Raw genomic sequence first — 23,272 nt, forward strand, 5'->3', positions numbered from 1 at the left:
CTTAAGGGTCCCCATCTCTCCTATGGGATTCTTAAAAAGAAAAGGAGTACTTGTGGCACCTTAGAGACTAACCAATTTATTTGAGCATAAGCTTTCGTGAGCTACATCACTTCATCTTCACTTACTCACTTCATCGGATGCATACTGAAGTGAGCTGTAGCTCACAAAAGCTTATGCTCAAACAAATTGGTTAGTCTCTAAGGTGCCACAAGTACTCCTTTTCTTTTTGCGAATACAGACTAACACGGCTGTTACTCTGAAACCTGTCACTATGGGATTCTTGTATTTATTCAAAACTTAGCCTGGCTTTATAGCTATATGATTTGTTCTTCAAACTGTCTCAACCTCTATTTTACATTTTGCCTGCATGTTTTATTAGCGTCATTTAGACAGGCGATCCATTTTTAGAGGGACATTTTTGTAGCTAAATAAAGTCATGAACTTTCATGCAAGCATGTTTGGATTTGCTTCTTTCTACACATTCCCCCTTAGCACCAATACAGCATTCTTAAGACGCTTCCCTGCTGATTGTGTGGATTTTTGCTTGCCAACTTCTCCCTTCAAGCTGTTTCTATCTTCCTCATTTTAAAAGCCCCCCTCTCCCCCCTTTGAGGTTTAGCGTCCAAGTGCCAGTGCAGAGGACGATTACCCTGGGAAGGTGATAAGCAGCTGAATTATTCAAGGAAGAGTGTTATGTAGTGGATCAAACATAGAGACTTTGAGAACTCAATCCTATTGGCTATTTGGAACTAAACCAAGGAGTCTCTCCTCTTATGCTGCAGAATTCCTTACCCGTTAAATTAATGGTTCTCAAACTTTTGTACTGATGACCCTTTTCACTCTGAGTGCAACACCCATTATAAATTAAAAACACTTTTTAAAATATTTAACACTATTATATATGCTGGATGCAAAGCAGGGATTGAGGTGGAGGCTGACAGCTTGCAATCCCCTATAGAATAACCTCGCGACCCCCTGAGGGGTCCCAACCCACAGTTTGAGAACCCCTGTGTTAAATCTCTCTGTGGCAGCCCAGAGAGCAAATACTACAGTCCTGCCAGGAGGTGGAAATGGAAGAGAACACAATGCTCATGTGAAGTCACCCGGATAAAAAGGGCTGCCTAGCTGGCCCTACTCACTTTGGGAGACAGGGCTACAACCGGAGCTGCAGATCTTGACCCGCCTCTCAAGCTGGAGCGAAGGTTCCAGCACCATAGGCTATAGAGGCAGCATGCATAGATAAGGGTCATTGAGAAGTCTGTTTGTAATGACTCACTTTTCTAGGTGACTGCTTCTTCTGCTGACCACCATAAGAACGGCCATACTGGGTCAGACCAAAGGTCTATCTAGCCCAGTATCCTGTCTTCCGACAGTGGCCAATGCCAGGTGTCCCAGAGGGAATGATCAGAACAGGTAATCACCAGGTGATCCATCCTCTGTCGCCCATTCCCAGCTTCTGGCAAACAGAGGCTAGGGACACCATCCCTGCCCATCCTGGCTAATCGCCTCTGATGGACCTATCCTCCATGAATTTACCGAGTTATTTTTTGAACCTAGTTATTAGTCTTGGCCTTCACAATATCCTCTGGCAATGAGTTCCATAGGTTGCCAGGATTGCCTCTGGAGCCTTTTTAAAAAATTGGCGTCATCTGGTGCAGAAGCTGATCTAAGTGATAGGTTACATATCACAGTTAGCAGTTCTGCAATTTCACATTTGAGTTACTTCAGAAATCTCAGGCGAATACCATCTGGTCCTGGTGAGGCATTACTGTCTGGTTTATCAGTTTGTTCCAAAACCTCTAATGACACCTCAATCTGGGACAGTTCCTCAGATTTGTCACCTAACAAAAATGGCTCAGGTTTGGAAACCTCCCTCATCCTCAGCCGTGAAGACCAATGCAAAGAATTCATTTAGTTTCTCTGCAATGGCCTTATCATCCTTGAGTGCTCCTTTAGCATTTCGTTCATCCAGTGGCCCCACTGGTTGTTTAACAGGCTCCCTGATGTACTTAATTTATTTGCTATAACTTTTTGAGTCTTTGGCTAGCTGTTCTTCAAATTCTTTTTTGACCTTCCTAATTATATTTTTACACTTCATTTGTCAGAGTTTATGCTCCTTTCTATTTTCCTCAATAGGATTTAACTTCCACAGATTAAAGGATGCCTTTTACCTCTCACTGCTTCTTTTACTTTGTTGTTTAGCCATGGTAGCCCTTTTTGCAGACACTCTTTTTTTAATTTGGGATACACATTCAAGCTGAGGCTCTATTATGGTGTCTTTAAAAAATTTCCATGCAGCTTGCCTTTTAATTTCTGTTTAACTAACTTTCTCATTTTTGTGTAGTTCCCCTTTCTGAAATTAACTACCACACTGGGCTGCTGTGGTGGTTTCCCCGCCACAGGGATGTTAAATTTAATTATATTATGGTCACTATTACCAAGCAGTCCAGCTATATTCACCTCTTGGACCAGATCCTGTGCTCCACTTAAGACTAAATCAAGAATTGCTTCTCCTCTTGTGGGTTCCAGGTCTTACCTACTCTAAGGGCTTGGCTACACTTGCGAGTTACAGCGCATTAAAGCAGCCCCGGGTGCCCTAGCTCAGTACCTGTCCACACTGGCAAGGCACGTAGAGTGCGCTGACTCCATGGCTAGAGCACTCTTGGTAATCCACCTCGGCGAGAAGATTAACGCTTGTTGCGCCTTGGCTGAAACGCCAGGGCGCCAGTGCGAAAAAGGTGTTGCATTACTGCGCTCTGATCAGCCTCCGGAAACATCCCATAATCCCCTTAAGTCGAATGGCCACTCTTCTCATTGTTTTGAGCTCGCTGTAGGAATGCGGATATGCCCTTTGAAAGCTCCGTTTCTGAAGGTTGGCATTCTTATCTGCTCCGAGACAAAGCAACCATTAGTGTGGAATGGTGTGTGAGAGAGAGAGAGGCGGGGTGGGGGTCTGCTGCTGTCTGAACTTACAAGACAGCATGCTGACATGCTCTCAGCCCCCCAAAAACCCACTCTCTCTCTCCCCACATACACACAAAACACTCCCTGTCACACTCCACTCCACCCCACCCCCATTTGACAAGCAAGTTGCAGCCACTTGCATACTGGGATAGCTACCACAATGCACTGCTCTCTGTGGCTGTTGCAAGAGCTGCTAATGTGGCCACGCCAGTGCGCTTGTAGCTGTCAGTGTGGACACACTGCAGCGATTTCCCTACTGTGCTCTACGAAGGCTGATTTAACTCAAAGTGCTCTACATCTGCAAGTGTAGCCATACCCTAAGAAGCAGTCATTTAAGGTGTCAAGAAACTTATCTCTGCATCCCGCCCTGAAGTGACATGTACCCAGCCAATATGGGGAAAGTTTAAATCCTCCATTAGTATTGAGTTTTTTATTTTTATAGCCTCTCTAATCTCCCTGAGCATTTCACAGTCACTATCACCATCCTGGTCAGGTGCTCGTAGTATACCCCTACTGATACATGCTTATTATTCAAGCTGGAATTACTATCCATAGAGATTCTATGATACAGTTTGGTTCACTTAAGATTTTTACTTCATTTGACTCCATGCTTTCTTTCATGTATAGTGCCACTCCCCCACCAGCATGACCTGTTCTGTCTTTCCGATATATTTTGTACTCTGGTATGACTCTCATTGATTACCTCATTCCACCAAGTTTCTGTGATATACCTATTATTATAATATCAATATCCTCATTTAATACAAGGCACTGTATTTCACCCAATGTTGACTTCTAGCATTTGTATATAAGCACTTTAAAAAACTGTCCCTTTTTAAATGGTCTGCCATTATGTGATGTAATTGAATTGAACTCTTTCATTTGAGTGTTTCTCTTCAGATCCTACCCATATTTTATCTTTACAATCTTTACCACAATGAGGGTCACAACTTGCTATGGGACACATCGTTCTATGTTGTGCCTGCAGGCACCTGTTCTCACGTGCGGGTCTCATTGTCTACCCTAGTACTCCTCTGGACCTACCAGCTCTCCTCCATCAGAATTAACTAGTGTTTGCTGCCAGCTCGCTGGTTCACATCTGGTTAAGATGGAGTCTGTCCCTTCGCTATAGATTCTCCTTTCCCTAGGCTTTTCCTTGATGTCTAAAGCATAAATCTCATCCTCTCTACTTTATCACCTCAGCCTCCCATTGACAGCAACTTTCAGGGAAAGCAACCACAGAAACCCGAGCTTCTTTATCTTTAGCTTCTTCCAGTTTGTTGCCCATGCCTACACATGGCTACTTGGCAATCAGCAATAATTTCTGCGCTCCATCCTGTGCTAATGCTGGTGACTTGCCCCACCCACATAAACAGCTGCTGGCCTTCTCTGCCCTCAGCCCCCCTAACTCCACGAGGGTTTTAGCTCAATGGCTAGTTCTTAAGGAGGTCAGGAAACTAACTAAGCAAACTTTGTTTATTTTGTGGCTGGCTGAGGTTCATTTATTTCTGATGGCTAACCATGAAGTCTCTACCTCCCACTCAGGGCCAATGGACTCAATCCATTTCTACTTTGCTCAGTTGCTGGCCTCGATGGTCCAAGTTTGGGTCAAGAGTAAATTTCCCCAGGCAATACACTAGCCCTGAAGCGGTGACACATCAGCTCAGCCTCAGCTCCAGGGATCAGGAAGTGAATTCGTTCAGTAGTCAGAGTTTCAGGCCAGAAGGGAACACCAGATCATCTAGCCGGACCTCATGTAGGCCACGGGCCATCCCCCAGCACCAGCACACTAAAACCAACAACCCAGACTAGACCAGCATACTGCAGCCCATAACTGTGCCACTGGCCGAGAACAGAAGAGACCAAGGTGTCACCAACGCCTGAGGCCCCCACAATGGCAGGGAAAGGATTAAATGAGATGTACCCAGATAATCCTGGCAAGTGACAATCCATGCTGCAGAGGAAGGCGAAACCCCCTCCCCCAGATCGCTGCCAATCTGACCGGGAATGGGGGGTGGGAAGGGGCGCAAATTCCTTCCCAACCAGACATATGGAAGTCAGTCAGAATTAGTCTGGCTGGCTATATAGAGTTAGGTTCTTCCTTTCTCCTTTCACATACAACATCATCAAAATCCACACATGGGGCTAACTCATGAAACTCCCAGTACAGACAGTTTATTGACTGGATATTAGATACACGAAACTTTAGAAAACAGGATGTGAATACAGAAAAAGAAAAAAGTCAAACCACCTAATGTTAGACATTAGATTCAGCACTGAGGCTCCCTAAACATGCTGGGATAGAGTCCCAGAAGGTATGCACACCCTAAGCAAACAGAGGAAACTGAAAGGCAAGGGGAAAACCCTAATATGATTAAATGGTTAGAATCAAAAGATTATGACACAAACAAAAATCCTCCGGAAACTAGAAATCCAGCCCAAATGAAGTCAAGAAAAAAAAGCCTTAGCAAAGGCAGGTAGAATGTCAGAAGGAAATTAGGAGATTCAGAGTTGGAAGAGCCAAAGGCATAAAAATGAACAAGCAATACTATTGGTGTATCAGAAGCAGGAGCCAGTGAAAGAACTGGTGAGCCTGCTAGACCACTGCAGAGTGATAGGAGCAGTGAAGGGGGTCTGGCCATTGCAAAGAGGCTGAATGAGATCTCTGAATCTGTCTTCACCACAGGAAAGGTTACAGACATACCAACCCCGGGCCAACTCTGTGTAAGTAGTATTGATAAGATACTGTCAGGCTGACATGTTGAGAGGGGATTGAACAAGCTGATTAATTGCCACTCAGTCCTGGGGAGTCTGTTCAAAGAATTCTGAACAATCTTAAAGGGGCTAAGCTACCAACAAAAATATGCAGTCTTATTAAAATGAGTGACACCAGAGGTCGGCACAACATTTGCTATCTGTGTAGGAGACACTGTGGATGACCCTAGGAATTACAGGCCGGTTAATCTTACTTCATGATCCAGTAAACCGGTGGAAATAATCAAATTAAAATGATAAAACAGATAGATGGACAGGCTAGGATAGGGTCTAACCAACCAGCCACTGCAAAGGAAAATAGTACCACTACTAGAAACCAAGTAGTCATGGGCTAAGAGGCAAAGTAATGTCACTGAATAGAAACAGCCTCGGGAGAAAACCGGAAGTAAGAATAAGTGGTCAACAGGAATCATTTAATATAGTAATGATCTTAAAAAGAGGGGTAAGCAAGGAAGCTACAAAGTTTGCAGATGACAATTACCTAGGTTGGTAAGAACTTCAGAGGGACCTAATCACAGTAGGTGAACAGCCAGCACGTCAGATGAAATTCAATGTTGCCAAACTCAAGGGAATGCCCACTGGAAGGAATTAATGAGAATATCCAAGTTATTTTAGACAGGATTTTAATAAGCAGCAATATAAGCCCTCATGCTTCAGAGCACGAGCCAGCCACGACCTGACGGGTTAGGAACAACCTACCCCTTCCTATGGGCAGGTTATTAAGGGGAAGATTTTGAAAACCCAAGACACCTAACTCCCACATGCATCTACAGGTTCTTTGCACCGTTCTTTGAAGCATTTGGCCCGTTAGATACAGGACTAGATGGACCTCAGATCTGACCTGGGATGGCAATGCCTATGCTAACACCACATTTTATAACTACATCACTGCTTGCCCAGGTACTAAGCATAGTAATCCTTTTCCCCCATGATCTCACTCTGCCACATCTGCCTCTGCCTGCCAGCCTAGTCTCTGTTTAACTACAGGACTGAGAGGGCAGTGTTCCAAGCAAGGCAAAGCTTTATTTTTTAAAAATAATTTCTGATTATAGGAGTTTTAAATCTTTTGGTGCTGACAAGCAGATTAACTGACTCAGGCACTACACAACTAAGGATAAAGCACGACAAAGACTAAAACAAAAACACAAGTTCATGTTTTCTCAGATATCTAATAGCCACAATTTTTCAAACAATTCTCAATCCAAGTGTCTACATGAAAGCTCAGAGGGGGATTCTGTGTGCTGTATATGTTCCAAAGAGCAGACCCACGTACAACCCAGTAGTCTGTTACAGTGCAGCCAGACCCTTTACAGGTTATGTCTGTACTACAAACAAACTGTTGCACTGTGTCTCAGAGCCCGGGTCAACTGACTTGAGCTTACGCTACAGGCCTAAAACTACTAGTGTAGAAGTTTTGGCTCGGGGTGGAGCCTGGGCTCTGAAACCCAGAGAAGAGGAAGAGTCTCAGAGCCCAGGCTCCAGCCTGAGTCAGAACTTCTACACTGCTGTTTTTAGCCCCATACCTTGAGATTTGCGAGCCCAAGTCAGTTGACCCAGGCTCTCAGACTCACTGCCGCAGGTGGTTTCGGGTTTTTTTGCTGGGTGAACGTACCCCTAGATAGAGTCTGGATTCCTCCTCTTTTTTAAGAGTCTAAAGACTGTAGTGAAGAATGAGAACTAGGTGCCACACTGGAGCAGTGGGTGGTCCAGCATATTGGTAATGGATTACAGAGCCCATCATCTCCAGAAGGCCAGTGTAGCTACCCAAGTTAGTAATGACCTTGCTGCCACCATCCAGCTGCTGACTCACAGCCAATCTGAAAGGAGTTCGTGGTCTCAACAAGCTTCCAAAACCTATCACTAACACCCAACATTCTCATTAGCATTCTCAACAGGACAGGGTTAGGCCAATGGGACCTGACCGGCTTTTAACAGCCCAGTCGGCAGTGCTGACCAGAGATGCCATGACTCAGTGCCTTACATTCCCACGGTTTGAAAACCACTGCTCTAGACTGTAAACTCTCAGGCAAAGGATCATGTGTGTAGAGGGCCTGGCATAATAGGACCACAAACCTGGTGGGGATCACTCTAGTTCAGCACAAAGTTATTGGGCTGGGTGCAGGAATCCCTAAGCAGGATTCTCTGGCCTGTGCTATGCAGGCTAGATGACGATCACAATGGTCCCTTCTGATCTGAACATCTATGAAGCTTTGGCACTAATGTAAAGCATGTAATAACATGCTCTAGAGGGAGTTCTTCCACATCAGAAGCAAGCAGGAAGGGAACGCTTACAGTACTCCTGCTGCCAGAGCTGCATGTAGGCTAGGGAGAGAGGCTTGACATTCCCAGTGTTGTCAGCCTGGTATCCATCACCTGGGGTGTGAGCGTGGGTATTTTAAAGTGAGAGAAATTGTAACGTACAGACAACTCCACTTCACCTTTACCACAGTATGAAAAGAGGCGACTACAGGGGATATGATAGAGGTCTATAAAATCATGAGTGGTACAGAGAAAGTAAATAAGGAAGTGTTATTTACTCCTTCTCATAAATCAACAACAAGGGGCCACCAAATGAAATAAATAGGGAGCAGGTTTAGAACAAACTCAAGAAAGTATTTTTTCATGCAACGCACTGTCAACCTCTGGAACTCCTTGCCAGAGGGTTTTGTGAAGGCCAATACTATAACAGGGTTCAAAAGGGAGCTAGGTAGATTCATGGAAGATAGCCATTGATGGACCTATTAGCCAGGATGGACAGGAATGGTGTCCCTAGCCTCGGTTTGCCAGAAGCTGGGATTGGGTGACAGGGCATGGATCACTTGATGATAACCTGTCTGTTCATTCCTTTTGGGGCACTTACCATTGACCACTGTCAGAGGACAGGATACTGGGCTTGATGGACCTTTGGTCTGACCCAGTATGGCCGTTCTTATGTTCTTTTTGAAGCCAATGCTCCAGTCCTCAACAGTGCTATGCTGAACACCTGAATTGTACAAAGAGATAACATTCTGTCCCAACACTGATTTATTCCATTAAAAGGACAGGTAGACAACACTAAATCAAAAATCACACGAACAACGAAAACAGCAAATGTCTGCTCTGACCAAAGGCTGTTTAGTCAACACTACTTCAGCCTAAAGAACTTTATCACAGTGCTGTATTGCAATTTCTAACACTTGCATGATCTTGCTTTGTTTGGCAAAATGTTCTTAATGTTATATATATTCAGAGTGTCTAGAGAGAAACTAAATATAATGCATTAGGCTCTCCAGAAGGCAGACTTCTGCTGGGGGAGGAACGAGTAGTTTACTTCATAAAGGCCAAGGAAAAAGTTAAGAATAACAGACACCTTCAAAAGAAGAAAGGGCTCTAGGTAGATTTCTGGAAGAAAAAGAAAAAAAATTACTTCCTATTCTCCCACAGGAAGACTTCAAATTTTAGTTAATCAAATATACAAAATAATTCCGGGCCAAATGCTTCAGTGCGTGTATATGCACAGCGCCCTTTGAAGTCCATACCCAGCAGCAACAGACTACGTAGGCAAGGAATGTTTTGCCCACACAAGCACAGCATCCTTGACACAGTTAGTTAAGAGAACAAATACAAATAAGGATAATGTTTGCAAAACATCAGTTTTTATAAAGACATAAGAGCCAATTTCAGCCCTTCAGCAGATTTAAACCAGAAATAAACTTGGCCCAATAGGCTTTAGGATGGCCACGTCTTGCATTACTATTTTCCCTTTTTATATGGTGGTTATGAAAAAGCTGAAGTAACTGCTAGAACAGAAGCAGCATGAAAGAGGAGACAGTTCTTTATTACAAACGACTGGTTCTGTATCTACTTGTGTTTTCTGTAACAATTACTGATCTAAAGAAATGGTTCTCTCACTCCTGAGTTACCTCCTTTTCTTTCGTCTTTTCTTCAGAGATTGCTTGGCACCCTAGCAACTGCTCTACGTCCTGCACTGCAAGGCAGTATCGAGGGCACAGCCTGCAGTACTGAGCCGCTCTAGCTGCAAGCTCTCTTTCATTTCCGCCACGCACAAAGCCAGGTTTGGCGGCGGGGGGAGGGGGAGGCGGCGGGGGGGAGGAGGAGAGAAGGTCAGGCAAAGATGCTTATCAAGAATCTCCCTTTTCTGGCACACTAAGGCTCAGAATCTCCCTCCAGTCACACCTATACTGATTTTCCAAACAGTCTTAGCACTTAGGAAACACACAGTTCTTGCCACGACGTTCTAACACAGTCCGAATATGCTAAGTCAATGAGGCGATTCAACAAGTTTGCAAATTCTTGATCTAGGACTTGAGTGAAATTCTCTGGTGAGAATATCTGCAGCATCTAACATAGTCATGTCACCAGACACACTGCAGTATACACACACATTACCTATCTGTAAGGATATAGTAGTGATGAACCATCATTAAACGCAAATGCAGGTTTCAGAGTAGCAGCCGTGTTAGTCTGTATCTGCAAAAAGAAAAGGAGTACTCGTGGCACCTTAGAGACTAACAAATTTATTTGGGCATAAGCTTTTGTGAGCAGTATCTCCCCACTGTATTTTCCAGTGAATGCATCCGATGAAGTGAGCTGTAGCTCATGAAAGCTTATGCTCAAATAGATTTGTTAGTCTTTAAGGTGCCACAAGCCCTCCTTTTCTTAACGCAAATGCAGTGCTCCTAATGCACTGCTATAGTCAGAAAATAGGCTAAAAAACTAAATTGCAAGGTTGAAAAGCCCTATGACAACTCCCTGGAGCTCAACACACAGCCCTATTTCAGAACTGGAAATCAAGGCCCCCTGAACTCTATTTTTGTCACATACCGACTATTTCTGCATGCTGTTCCAAGGTTTCACCATCAAAGTAAGATCATCCGTTAGCTTAGAATTGGTTCAGCTTGGCATACTGGATCAGAATTCCAGCTGCCGACCTTCCATGCAAGGCAGGGAAGATGATGAGTTTGGGAAAAGCGTGAGGTTGCTATTCGTACATAGGGAGAGACAGACCAGAACTGATGAACTGGTCTGGAAGAGGTTTGTATTTGCCTCGTTAACAAGATTCATAGAATCCTAGAATATCAGGGTTGGAAGACACCTCAGGAGATCATCTAGTCCAACCCCCTGCTCAAAGCAGGACCAATCCCCAATTTTTGCCCCAGATCCCTAAATGGCCCCCTCAAGGATTGAACTCACAACCCTGGGTTTAACAGGCCAATGCTCAAACCACTGAGCTATCCCTTCCCCCAAATGATCCCTCCTCACCCATCCAGAAAATAACCTGACAAATCATTCCCTCTAAACTCTGCTACCACCGCAGACTGCAGCTCAGAGGTTGGCAGCACACTGTGTCCCTCACAAAGCCAAAACAGCCACCCAGGAGTTCAGGGGTAGGAGGAGACACTCCTGGCTACTCTGGTCCATACTTCTGCCCTTCATACCTCCCTGTCTTTCTCCCTTTGCAACTTTGTCTATTTCCTTCCCTCTTCATCTCTGTCTCTCTCAATCCCTTCGCCTGCTCCCCACAAGTGCAAAAGAACCCCAAATACATAGTGAGGCACACCCTGAGCCATTAGTGACCTCTCCCCCACTCCTTCCAGCAATCGCTGCTGTGAGCAAGAACAGCTAAAACTACTCCAGCTCTGGAAATGTTTGCTCTATTCTCATCAGCACCCAGATGACCAAAGCACCAATCTGAACAAGTTCTTCAGACACAGACCTAGCACAGGAGTAGATGGGGAACTCCCAACACTCAGGAACCCATAATGTAACTCTGTAAGCTATGAGATTCAAGAAGCCTGTATTCAGAAGTGCTTCCATTAATCACAAGCATTAAAACACTGAGAATCCAAGTCGCTCCCAGATGAACACTATGTCTGGGCCAAGTGCTTTCCCAACTCTCAGATGGTTCATAGCCAAATCTTGCATACTAGAATAATTCACCTAATTTTCATACATTAAATGAAGTAATTAGTGGATGAAAGACAAACTGAATTGGAGCCTTGACTGGTCCTTGAGTGTTCCTATTTTATACAGTATTTTACTACTCCTATGTATCGCCTCAGGTTTCCCAGGAGTTTGAGTCTGGCAGCGAGAGATAACGTGAAGGCAAATAGTTGCTATTCTGCCTGCACTCGGTACGAACGCTCCCAGAACCTTGGACCTGAGAACCTGTGGTACTGGAAGATGAATTGTTGGCAAAGGCACCAGGGTATTTTTTTTTTTTTTTAAATAAAGTATGCTCTTTAAAGATCCTTAAATTCCCCTGGTGAGAGTCAGGGTAGACTCTAGTTTAATGATTCTTTGAAGGCCAGCACTTCTAAAAGTAAAGCAGCACTGCCATGCAACTCGGTACCACGCTAACGCAAGCACTGGTATGAGCTGAAGCCCTCGCACCCCTCTTCCCCCCTAAACACACTGACAGAAATTAGTTATCGCTTAGGATGTTGCTATCTTTTAGTGCTTTCCCAAACTACATTCAGCTGTCAAGTGTCAAAATACTGCACCCACCAGAGTACACAATCTCAGAAGCAGCAACATGGTTGTGCTCTGTTAGATCATTTCCCTACTTTTTTGTAGCCACCTGTAACCCAATGGACCGGGTTTATCTAGGTGTTTTCTGTGGCTAGAATATATGCTGCTCCTGAAATGAGTCTCAAATCTCTCTCAACTGGACAGCTTCAGCTTGTGCTAAAGGAAAACACAGATTTGCAGTAAGAGAGACATGAAAACCTGTCCACTTATATAACATTTTTTAATTAGTCCTGGTGCTTTCTGCAGCCTCTTGTCTTTGGATATTTGTCACTGAATGCCATGGTTCAGTACTTCAGCTTTGACTGCTACTCTGCTTTAAAAATCCATCACTGTAAGACTGAGAAAACAACAATGCAGCTTGGAGAGGGAATTCAAATGGAACATTACACTCTTTTGCTTCCTGCTGTAACACGCAAACTTTTTCAGACAACTATTTCATCCTGCAAGCTAGTTCAGGTTGGACCAGTTGTCTTTCACACTCAATTAGAAGCTTTCCTGAAGCAGTATATTTAATCTAAAGGCAATATAAAGCTCACCAGGGTATGCAAGTAAAATCCCACTTCAGATGAAGTCACTGAAACTTCCCACACCATCCTGTACTTCCTATAAAAATCTGGGTTCTCCAGACCATGACTTCTTTGTGCAGTAGTGATCATCTGACTCCTATCTTTGACTGATCACTTGATATATTAATGAATAACCTAGAGTGACACCAACATGGGATCATTCACAAGAGACAATGGCACTCTCATGGGGTTTACTACTCGCCCCTGGGGCGCCCTCATGTGGCTCATCTGGGGATTAGCTCTCCCCAGATTAAGGGGATTATGCCCCCTCCTTCGGTTGCTCGCCCTGTGGTCGGTCTCTCTCTATGCACTCAGGTTACTCTCTCTTTGTGACACAGCCTTCTAGCCAGGCACTACAGCCCCCCCCCTTCCGGGATAACAAAGGTCTACCAGCCAAGCACGATCTGCAGACTCAGCCTTCCAACCCACTGGCCAGTCTGTGCCACTTTCCCAGTGGCGGGCAGGGGAACCCAGACCCACCCATTTCTCCAGATTCCAGCCCAGGAACCCTAAACCCAGAAACCACGGTCTGCTTAAGCTCTAACTTTGTCGCTTTTCCCTGGACTCTTTCTTACCTTTCTTCCCTATCTTCTGGGCCTCCCCCCGGGTTACCACTGGAGCTTCCTCTACTCCCTGAGGCTACTGCACCCCACTCAGGTTCTTGCCAGAGTCTGTAGTACAAGGTAGGATCCCAGGGGTCATTCTCCCCTAGACCGCCTTGTATCTAGCCAACTCCCTGCTCTCTATGAAACGACTGCAGATCTCCTCCCTGCAGCCCCTGCTTGCTCTACACTTCTGGGTTTTATATTTGCTCCGCCTGCCCCTGCAGGGCTTCATCATCCACTAGGTCTTCTCAGCCCTGACTCTCTTCCCGGGGCAGCCCGTCACAGGTTAATTGGCCCTTTTTCCACTCAGGCCTTGTGTGGGGTAGACACCAGACCTCAGGCACACAGTGAGGAGGGAGAACGAGAGGAGGACTGTCACAGGGGTTAGGGCAACTGCCCCTGTATTCCCACTCCACGGTCCACCCCGGGCACCTACTCTAGGCTCCCAGCCGTCACCTCTGCCGTGCGGAGATCCGCATCTCTCCTCCTCCCCACTGGGGGTTTTAAGGCTGCACAGCTCCCTGATCTACATGGATAGCCCCTAAACAGCCTGGCTTTCTCTGAGGACATGAAACAGTGTATTGCCTGCAGTTAAAAGTTAGTGCACAGCTCCTTCTGAGCAAGCACACATATTCTTAAGGTGAAAACATTACATAGAAAACACATTTTAATTGCAAAAGAACCTACATGCATGCTGAAAAGCTTACCAGAGGTCACACTAAACTGAAACCTACCAGTGCCCTACGTTGTAGTCTTTCACAATTGTAAGTGGGTTTTCCCTGTGGTTACAAAGTTCACATCCATCTGCGATCCAGAACCAGAACCAAGGCTGGGCAGAACGGTTATTTCTTTATGCTCCTTGGGCAATTTGATCTTGGCATTGTGTAACAAGTGATCAGCAGATAATGGCTCTCTCAGAGCAGAGCTTCAAAAGGCTTGGTTTTTACATAACCAGAGCGGGGGAATTTGCATTAACTTTCCTGGGGAATCCCTATGGAGAATCCTCTTAACACTTATTGTCCCAAAGTCCATACTCGTCTGGCACATTTTCAATATGGTCATTTGTCACATCTCCCCCTTAGAGAAGTTACACACAATCTGGGCCCACAATAATACATAAACTTAACACAACAGGGTCTTTCAAGAACACTGAAGGAAGCAGTCATATCTGTCAGACTCCTCTCATATTTTAACAGCTTAAGGCTCTCCATAGTTTGACACCAATTAACCACCATGCAATCTGTCAATAGTTTGTAAACATGTACAACGAACACTCTGAATTACCGGTGTTCAGGGTCTGGGCTGGTGGTAGGCGTCTCTGAGTGCAGAATCTGTCGCACTCAGCTCCAAAAGGCTGCACCATGGACACACCAGAATAGAAGATTTGGTTCTCATATGGCGAATTGCCTCCCTCATTGCCATTCACCTAAGCCCAGTTACATTCTCTTAGCGTGCTCATTCAGCTAAGTTGTGACAGGGGAAAGCAGGAAGACTTCCCCACTTATTATCTGCATCTCCGGGCCACCTCGCGCTGGGCAGTGTTAGTATATAGGCTTGTTTGTCAGCCTGAGATAGAATTCTGGGTTTGACTTTTTGATACTCTTATATCTTATACGAATACGTGTAAACAAAAGGACAAAGACACTGTGTTACATCTGCCCACAAGCAGATGGGGGTGAAGAGAGATAGGAGATGGAATTAAAGTGTTACAGGCTATGGTAGGAGTTTAATATTTGGGAATACACTGGAAGGCTGCCTGACTCTTCTCTCAAGGCAAGGTCGAGCAACCAGTCGGGAGGGACAATGGCGGATTGGGGTGGAAGGTATAAAACACTAGAACGCCAAAGAAATGTCTGTCCATGACCGTAGCACCACCTCACTCCTCACCCCTCCCATAGGATACAAAAGAGGTGGAACGAAGACCCTAGACTCACGACTCTCCAAAATGGAACATGACCATAAGTTGCGTGGGGTGGGACTGAGGGCATGCACTGTAGGTATATTTGGGCCTGCTAAGGGGGGGGGGAAATTGGAATGGTGGAAATGGGGACACAGGGCAAGGCTCTGTGACGTCAGAGCTGGGAAGCTGGGGGGAGGGATAAACACTCTGTGGCATCAGAGCTGGGAAAGGGATACTGGGAAACAAGGCTCTGTGACGTCAGAGTTATGGGACACATGCTTGCTGGAAAGTAATGCCAATAAACATCGCATTGCCTGCACTATACACTTCTGGTCTTCTGTTTTCTGTCTCCGTAACATGAACCAGGGGAGGGGCGAAGGGAAAGTCCTTTAACATGAGGAGTACAACACAACAGACAGGGGAGCACAGGGTAACGATGAGATGATTGCTGCCTATGGCAGCCATTCCAATGCCCCTTTACTCGTAAGTGTGCTGTCTTCCTTGCTATTCAGACCTTCATTTACAAAGAATCTAATACATTAGGGCTCTAAACATTTTCTGACTTGAACGGTAATAACCCCATTTAGCACACAGCATCTGTGCTACTGTACACTTATCTCTAGTGGTAATGCACAAAAGGAGGTGGGTGCCTAAACCCCAGTCTAGGGACCACTGTGATGCATATAATTCTTGCTGAATCCTGTAGGCACTTAAACTCATTTGGCACCTAAGTTTGTGCAGTTAAAGTCTCCTCAGCACCCACGCTTCTGCCTCCAGGTATGCACACTGCTGCCTCCCTCTAGGCACTTGGGTAGCTATTTCTCACCTACGCCCCACAGCAATTCACAGAATTCTCTGGCCCAAATTACTCTTTAAAAGACAGAGCACACAGCTATAGAATGACTCCGCAGCCTGGGGGTTGCAGCCTTCACCTGGCAGGTGGGAGCCCCAGGATCCAGTGCCCCGCTCCAATCACTCTGATTATTTATCCACAGTGCAACAGCTTCAATAGGAGAGACTAAGGGAGCCCCATGGTTCGAGCCCGCCCCGAGAGGAGACAGAGCTCTGTTTCAGCAGTGGAGGACTAGAAATGGGGCTCTCTCACATTCTAGGCGAGTGCCCTACGCACTGCGCCAGAAGTTCTGCGGGAGCTCTTCCTCCTCCCAGCTTCTTGCCAACAGGGTAGGCGCCTACCGCCAAGGGAGAGTTTGCAGCTGAGAATCCCAAGCAGAGGGATGTGCCTACGGAACCTAACACCAACAGAGGGGCAAGGCTTAGCACCCACCCCCTCGTTGCCATCTCTCACTGTCTACCTTAAGCAGCTCCCCACGTAGATGCTGGCTTTTGTCACTCTCAATCTAAGACACCTCTTTCCCCCATTCATTGTATAGGAGCTTAGGCACCTAACTCATCCTTTGTGAACTGCAGTGATTTTCTAGGCACTGTGACACTGAATCACAATGCCTAACTCCTTTTGTGGGCAGTGGTGTTGTAGCCATGTGGGTCCCAGGATATTAGAGAGACACGGTGGTGGAGGCAACAGCTTTCACTGAACCATCTTGTCTCTCTAACAGACGCTGGTCCAATAAAAGATACTACCTCCCTCATCTTGTCTCTCTAACTCCTTTCGTGCATTCAAGCTACAGGGACTATTCAGTATTTCTGCTCCGCAATTAATATGCACTAACCATTGTGCTTATTTGGAGTGTAAATGCAGGAGTGACTATCTCTGTACATGATTTGACATCTTAGCTGCCCTAATTGAACTTCAAGTCACCATCTCCCACCAGGCTACTCCTGGAGCACTGCACCAACCAAGCCCTTCAGTAGATGCTCACTGCACCGCCATGCACAAACCCTAACCATGAGGCATTTCAAAGCTTGGGGGGGGGGGGGGTTTTGCAGGGGAAGCGGGGGAAACCTGGCCAGAACACACATCCGATAGGCTGTGACTGAGCTGCGTGCTGGTTATACAACTCTGAAAACCTACACTAAAGGCAAATTCCTGAAACATCCATCCGGGGGGCCGCTTTCCCTGATAGCCCAGAACTGCCAGAGCAGAGGCAGAATACAATACTGAAATTCAAAAGGAAAACGTGCCCCTCTGCTCTGCACAAGCAGAAATGAACATGCAGACAGCCCCAGGCCACCCAGCAAAGCCCATCTTCCACCGCAACGCCAGCTGCAGGACTATTCTCCTTGCAGGAGACAGAGGTATTCCGCCCTTCCCCCGCTGCAGTTCTCTGGACAGCTGCTGGAACTGATTTCAGTGCCCTTAGCACTCAAATGAATCCCGCTCGTGAGAATGGTGTAGACCCTTCTGCCACCTTGGTCTTCTCCTGGCAGCTCTACGTTTCTCGTCTGCAGCTCTCATGGCAATGTTTGTCTGCAACTGACTGTCCCTGCAAACACCCAGGAGCCCAGGCTATGGGGACCTGGAATTTGCAGAGTTCAAAGGATCATGGCTGCATATAAAGTCTAAAACACTGGCTCAGGCCCATCCCTCCACCTACACACATGGAAGGGGACTGATCTGGAGTGGGCAAGGGAAAGGCATGAGTACCAACTCCAGGACATAGCCCTCTCTTCTGCCATGAGCCACGCCAGCAGAAAGTCATCAACAGGAGCTCCATGAAGTTCAGACTATACAGGGCAGGAGGGACTGGGCATTTTCTGCAGCGCTGCCCGCCTCAACCATACAGAAAATATATGAGTAAGTGAATGCTGATCCGTCAAGAAACACCTTACTCCCCTTCCATGCTCTGAGCCCCTTTCTCCCACCAAGAATCTCTCTGCTAAAAGCCCAGACCTTCAGCAGCTCTCCTGAGATCTACAGGTGAGGAGAGCCGAACCCCTCCTCTTCTACAGGGAAAACTCTTCACTCCCCCTCAATGCTCCCTTAAAAGGGACAATCAGCTTCCTGAACTCCATACTTAGCATTTCCAGTACCCTATGAAGTAGAATGGTGCCCTTACTTCATTTGATTTATTCTTGCATTGGACTTCACATTCTTCTTTCATATTTGTGCAGATCTCTGAGTGTTTCACTGAGCACCGTGAGGCTAGGCCCTCATCTCATGAGACACCCAGTCTGCTCCTTTTCTAGATTTTAAACTTTGATCAGTATAACTGGTCCCAGTGCTGTGGAGGGGGTGAGGAAACTACTCACTGCTCTGCAACACGCTGAACTAGGTAACTGCCCAAAATGGGAACTCTGACATTTTTTAAATTGCTGAAGTGGAGTGAGAGCTATTCTTTGCTTCCATGAGGGATTTTCATGCTGCATAGAAAAAAAGATACCAGTGAAATAACCAAGCAAGTTAGCAAAAAGAAGAGGAGGACTTGTGGCACCTTAGAGACTAACCAATTTATTTGAGCATAAGCTTTCGTGAGCTACAGCTCACTTCATCGGATGCATTCAGTGGAAAATACCACTCACGAAAGCTTATGCTCAAATAAATTGGTTAGTCTCTAAGGTGCCACAAGTCCTCCTTTTCTTTTTGCGAATACAAACTAACACGGCTGCTACTCTGAAACCAAGTAAGTTAGAACACCCCTTTTCAGTCCAGGCCAATCCTTAAGATAAATGCTGCTGGGGAAAACAGGGCTGGTACATTTTTAATGAAACACATTAACAACATGCGCAGCTTTATGGCAGCATGATCTGTGTCACATTGCAGTCTAATGCTCACTAAGTGGTACTAGTAACAGACATCTTTGTCACCACAGCACGGAGCACACTGAGCCACAGGATGCGCACCTGACGGAAAAACATTTCCCTTAATAGTCAGCCAGTTACACGGTGAAAGTCCTAAAGAGAAATTATAGAGGAATAATGCTCACATTAGGTGCCCCAATGTCCAGTTTGTGTTAGTTACATTTGGCATGAATTTTATAATCAAAGCAATTTTTATATTCCTGGAATTTCCCCTCGGCCCCATCCCACCATGATGGTTCTTGATAATTATTTCCTTCCTATTACACGTCTAGTTGGTGGGACTCTGAAACCTCATTACAAAATAAGACAGAAAAGCATCAGGGTAGCTTTGGGTCCCTCATCCGTGGCACAGCCATTTCGTCATAACAGACAGCGACTCAGAAAGTGCCATCTTGTGAATGGTACCAAGAAGTTATAAGACGGTAGCTACAAAGCAAGTTTAGACAGATGTACTATAATAGGGTGAGTTAATAGTGAAATCCCATTAAGTAGAGCTTTGTCAAAGCACGGCATCATCTGAACTAAACGATTTACTTCAAACTAAAATCAACAGTGCCAAGTTATCTGAATTAACGAACACTGAGGCCAGCATTACATCCAAATGGCTGCAAGCTGAAGCTAGACAAATTCGAACGGACGTGTTTGTTTTCCACAGTGAGAGTAATTAACCACTGGAACAATCTACCAAAGATGTGGCTGACTCTCTTTCACTTAAGACCTCCAAATCAAGTTTGGCTGCTTTTTTAGAAAGAAACTCTGTAGCTCGCCCAGGAGTTGTTGGCCTTGATGCAGAAGTCACCAAGTGAAACTCCATGCCTTGTGCTATGCAGAAGGTCAGAACAGATCATCATAATGCCCTCCTAGCATCAAATCTATGAAGCCTCATCACTTCACAATGAGAAGATGTTCTCACTTGCACTATCAGCTCTCTGGTGTACATAAGGAGAGCTCCTACTTAACTGCGTCTATTTGGAAGTTTTTTTGTTATCTACACCATATGAAGTCTGCTTCCAGACCAAAAGAAAAATCTCACCAAACGCATAACCTGAACTCCAACTTAATTATCATCATTTACTAAAAGTGACGTTTGGAGCTCTCAACAGACTTTCAGCTTTGTAATGGTTGTCTGAAGTTAAGGTTACACTTATACCCTAAACAGCATTATAAAGTCTAGAAATGTGCAGAATACCATCTGAACAACCTTGGGGCTCTGCTAGTCTCTGGCCAGTCTTGCGTATCAATCGCAATTTGCATTTTACATGAGCTGTATCTGATGGGCTTTGGGTAGCATTTCCACAGCTGTGAGCGGTGATCCTCAGTCTACTGCATTTTCCACAGTTGGCCTGTGGAGTCAAGGAATTACGAAGTCCACGGTTTCGGGGTATACATCTTTATATGACACACAGGTTAGGTGGCCCCATCACCCAACACCCCTGAAATGTAAGCAACATTTTAGTCCAGTCCTCAAAAAGCTAGCATCACCAGATGCAGTAGGTATGTGCCAAGTGGTACTTAGTAGTACTTCAAGATAGTCCTTTGAAGGATGCCAAGTCTCCTCATGTTCACAGCCAGACGTTTTAGAAATGCACAGGAAACAAACAGGTGTGGAAGTCTGAACAAGCCTTTCATTCCAAGAGCCTGTCCCCACTACAGTCTCCCCAAATCCGAGACACAAATGCAAGAAAAGGTTTGCGCTCCTGGCACAATGTAGAATTACCATACAATGGAAACTCAGCCAGCCACCCTCGGAGTCTGATTGGATAAAGGATATCAAAAACATAACCCCACTGGAGAGAGACTACTGCTCAGCTACAGAAAATACAATCGAATTCACACACAGGGCAGCACTGAATGCTCATGGACCCACCTATATTCCCACAGTTCTTGCCTTCCTCTTGATGAACCTAAAGCATCATGGTGATTGCATCCTGGTTTGCATGCCCTACCTTTAACAACTTCAGGAGTCTTTCTGAAGGAAGGACATTAGTCGTCTCCCATAGCCCATTTCCAAATGCCCATTCTGTTAGAAATTCTCCACCTACTCTTTGTTGTAAAGCTAAAGACCATGATTTTGATCATTAATTTCTTATTGGAGGCATTAACCAGGAATCAGCTCTGTTTTATCTAATTCTCTTTATTCTCCTTTAAATCAAAGAAGGATCATTGGCAAATTCACATTAATCTGCCATATTACAATCCCATCAAATTCCAATGACTGACTCCTTAAATTAAAATCAGGTCCTTTGTTTATAGTAAAGTGCACTATGGTCGGAAGTGCTTCAAACCAGTTACATAATTTTCTTAAAAAGAGAAATATTCATACCTAGCCGCAAACCCCAAGGTACCAAGGTGGTTGGTTTGCTTGTACATTTACATGATATTTTTAGGACTCCATTAAGCTTTCTGTCAGGGTGGATGTGATTTAAATCACTACTCAGGAAGCCTTGATTTAATCATGGATTTCTACATAAAAGCGCATTCTTGTTGGTTGTTATAACCTTAGTACATATTGTTCGCAACTCAGAGACAGACGTAGGTTTCATTTTTAGAAGGTACACACTATACATTTTTAAAGTGATTTATTTTGAAAACTTTTCAGATTAGTTTTACAGCTATATCAGAAAATGAATGATTGTTTGGTCATTTCATTTACCAAAGGTAATTGAAGCAGATATTTATGAAGTCATTGGGAGGTGAACTATCATTAATATTTGGAGGATTTTCTTGCTATGCTGTATTAGGAGGAGAACATCTCCAGACAGACATTTAAATTGTTTTATTTAACTAAAACAACGTTACGTATTCTGGATTTTTTTTTCTTCAACAGCAAACATATAACATTTTAACAAAACAAGAATATGAATTTTTGAATTTAGTTAAACATTCAAGTTTTTTAAAATCAGGTTTGTATTTGTTAAAACTGTATTTACCTAAAACAGTTAAATGAAGTTAAAAGAAATTAAATTGACTATGTCAGCCAGGTCAACATGAGAAACTTAAAATATTAGCTTCTGCAGCTAACTCAGTCTCTTCACCTTCATATTCCTGTTTGTTCACAGTCTGGAAAAGAGAAACAAGCTTTCCTGCTTTTTCAGGTCCCAAACGATTTCTCAATTTGGAATGAATTAGTCCAAAGGAAGCAAATATTCTTTCTACACCGGCAGAAGAAGCAACTGCTGTTAAAAATGAGATCATCACTTCAACAGTCTCTGAATCCAAGTGCTTAAGTGACTTCCACCAGCTCACTGGTATGACTTTCTTTAAAACATCATCAGCAAACATATTTCTTGAATGGTTCTTATTCCCAAACTCGGTTTCTTTTACGGCCTGCTGCCATGATAGGTTCCCTTCTAGTGAGAGAATGGTATGGTAGATCTCAAATCAATGAAGGCTATACTCAAAGACCTCAAGGCTTCTGGAATATGCTGCTCAAACACTTCACTTTTGTTTCTACTGCCTGTCCCTCCCCTCTCACATTTATCTCCAGACTTCTTCTCCTTGTCCAGATCTACTCCACCCCCAACAATCTTCTATTCATTGAACTTTCTGAAACTTTGCACTTTTAGAGAGAGGTAAGGGATTGTACACAAATTTGCAGAGGGACAACAGGGTTGAGGTCTGTTATTTCTCACCTCTATATATTATTTCTTTTAAAACATTTTTGCTGTTAACATGCATATCATCTCTGGAGAGATAAATCCACAGTTTGAGAACTGCAACACTAAGCATCTCTGATGGTACCTTCTAGTCTGAGCACTGAGTCCCATTGGGTAGATAGAAAGATTAACCTAAATAATCTATACAGAAGCCCCTGGAAGCCCATACAATTGGGTCCCTAATCCATGAACTATTGGAACTCATTTACAAAACTTTTCTTAAACATTACATTAATATATTATCTTATACTTTTGAATTAGAATTTATAATCTCTATTCCATGATGAGGTATCTTTGAGCTATAATGTATCTTAATTAAAAACCTATCTTTAGATAGGTTTTTTCCCCTCAAAAAGCATTTTATTTAAAAAAAATCATTGATTTTTATCCTCCATGTTTTTTGTAGGATTTCGCTCTCCTTTCTGTAATCAGATGACAAAAACAGACTGAAAATAGCATAGCCCTTAATCGGTGTCCTGTAAGCTCACCTGGGCCAACAGACCCATTCAAATAGCTATTTGACTTCAGTTAGTTCTCTTAATTCTCTTGGTGGGAAGT

At 44.5% G+C, this 23,272-nt stretch overlaps 1 protein-coding gene across 7 annotated transcripts in view; it reads right to left on the reverse strand.

The window, feature by feature from the left end:
• Window positions 1–23,272, reverse strand: part of MFHAS1 (multifunctional ROCO family signaling regulator 1) — a 117,879-nt gene that overhangs the window by 81,027 nt on the left and 13,580 nt on the right. For 4 of the 7 annotated variants that reach the window (XM_077814818.1, XM_077814816.1, XM_077814817.1 and 1 more), the window contains exon 2: window positions 8,600–8,722. The exons of the other annotated variants lie outside the window; for them this stretch is intronic. In XM_077814818.1, coding sequence (XP_077670944.1) covers window positions 8,600–8,722 — 123 coding nt within the window. The remainder of the gene's footprint in view (window positions 1–8,599; window positions 8,723–23,272) is intronic. 7 annotated transcript variants of the gene reach the window in all.

The sequence above is a fragment of the Eretmochelys imbricata genome, chromosome 4 (assembly GCF_965152235.1).
Source record: "Eretmochelys imbricata isolate rEreImb1 chromosome 4, rEreImb1.hap1, whole genome shotgun sequence".
Lineage (NCBI taxonomy): Eukaryota > Metazoa > Chordata > Testudines > Cheloniidae > Eretmochelys > Eretmochelys imbricata.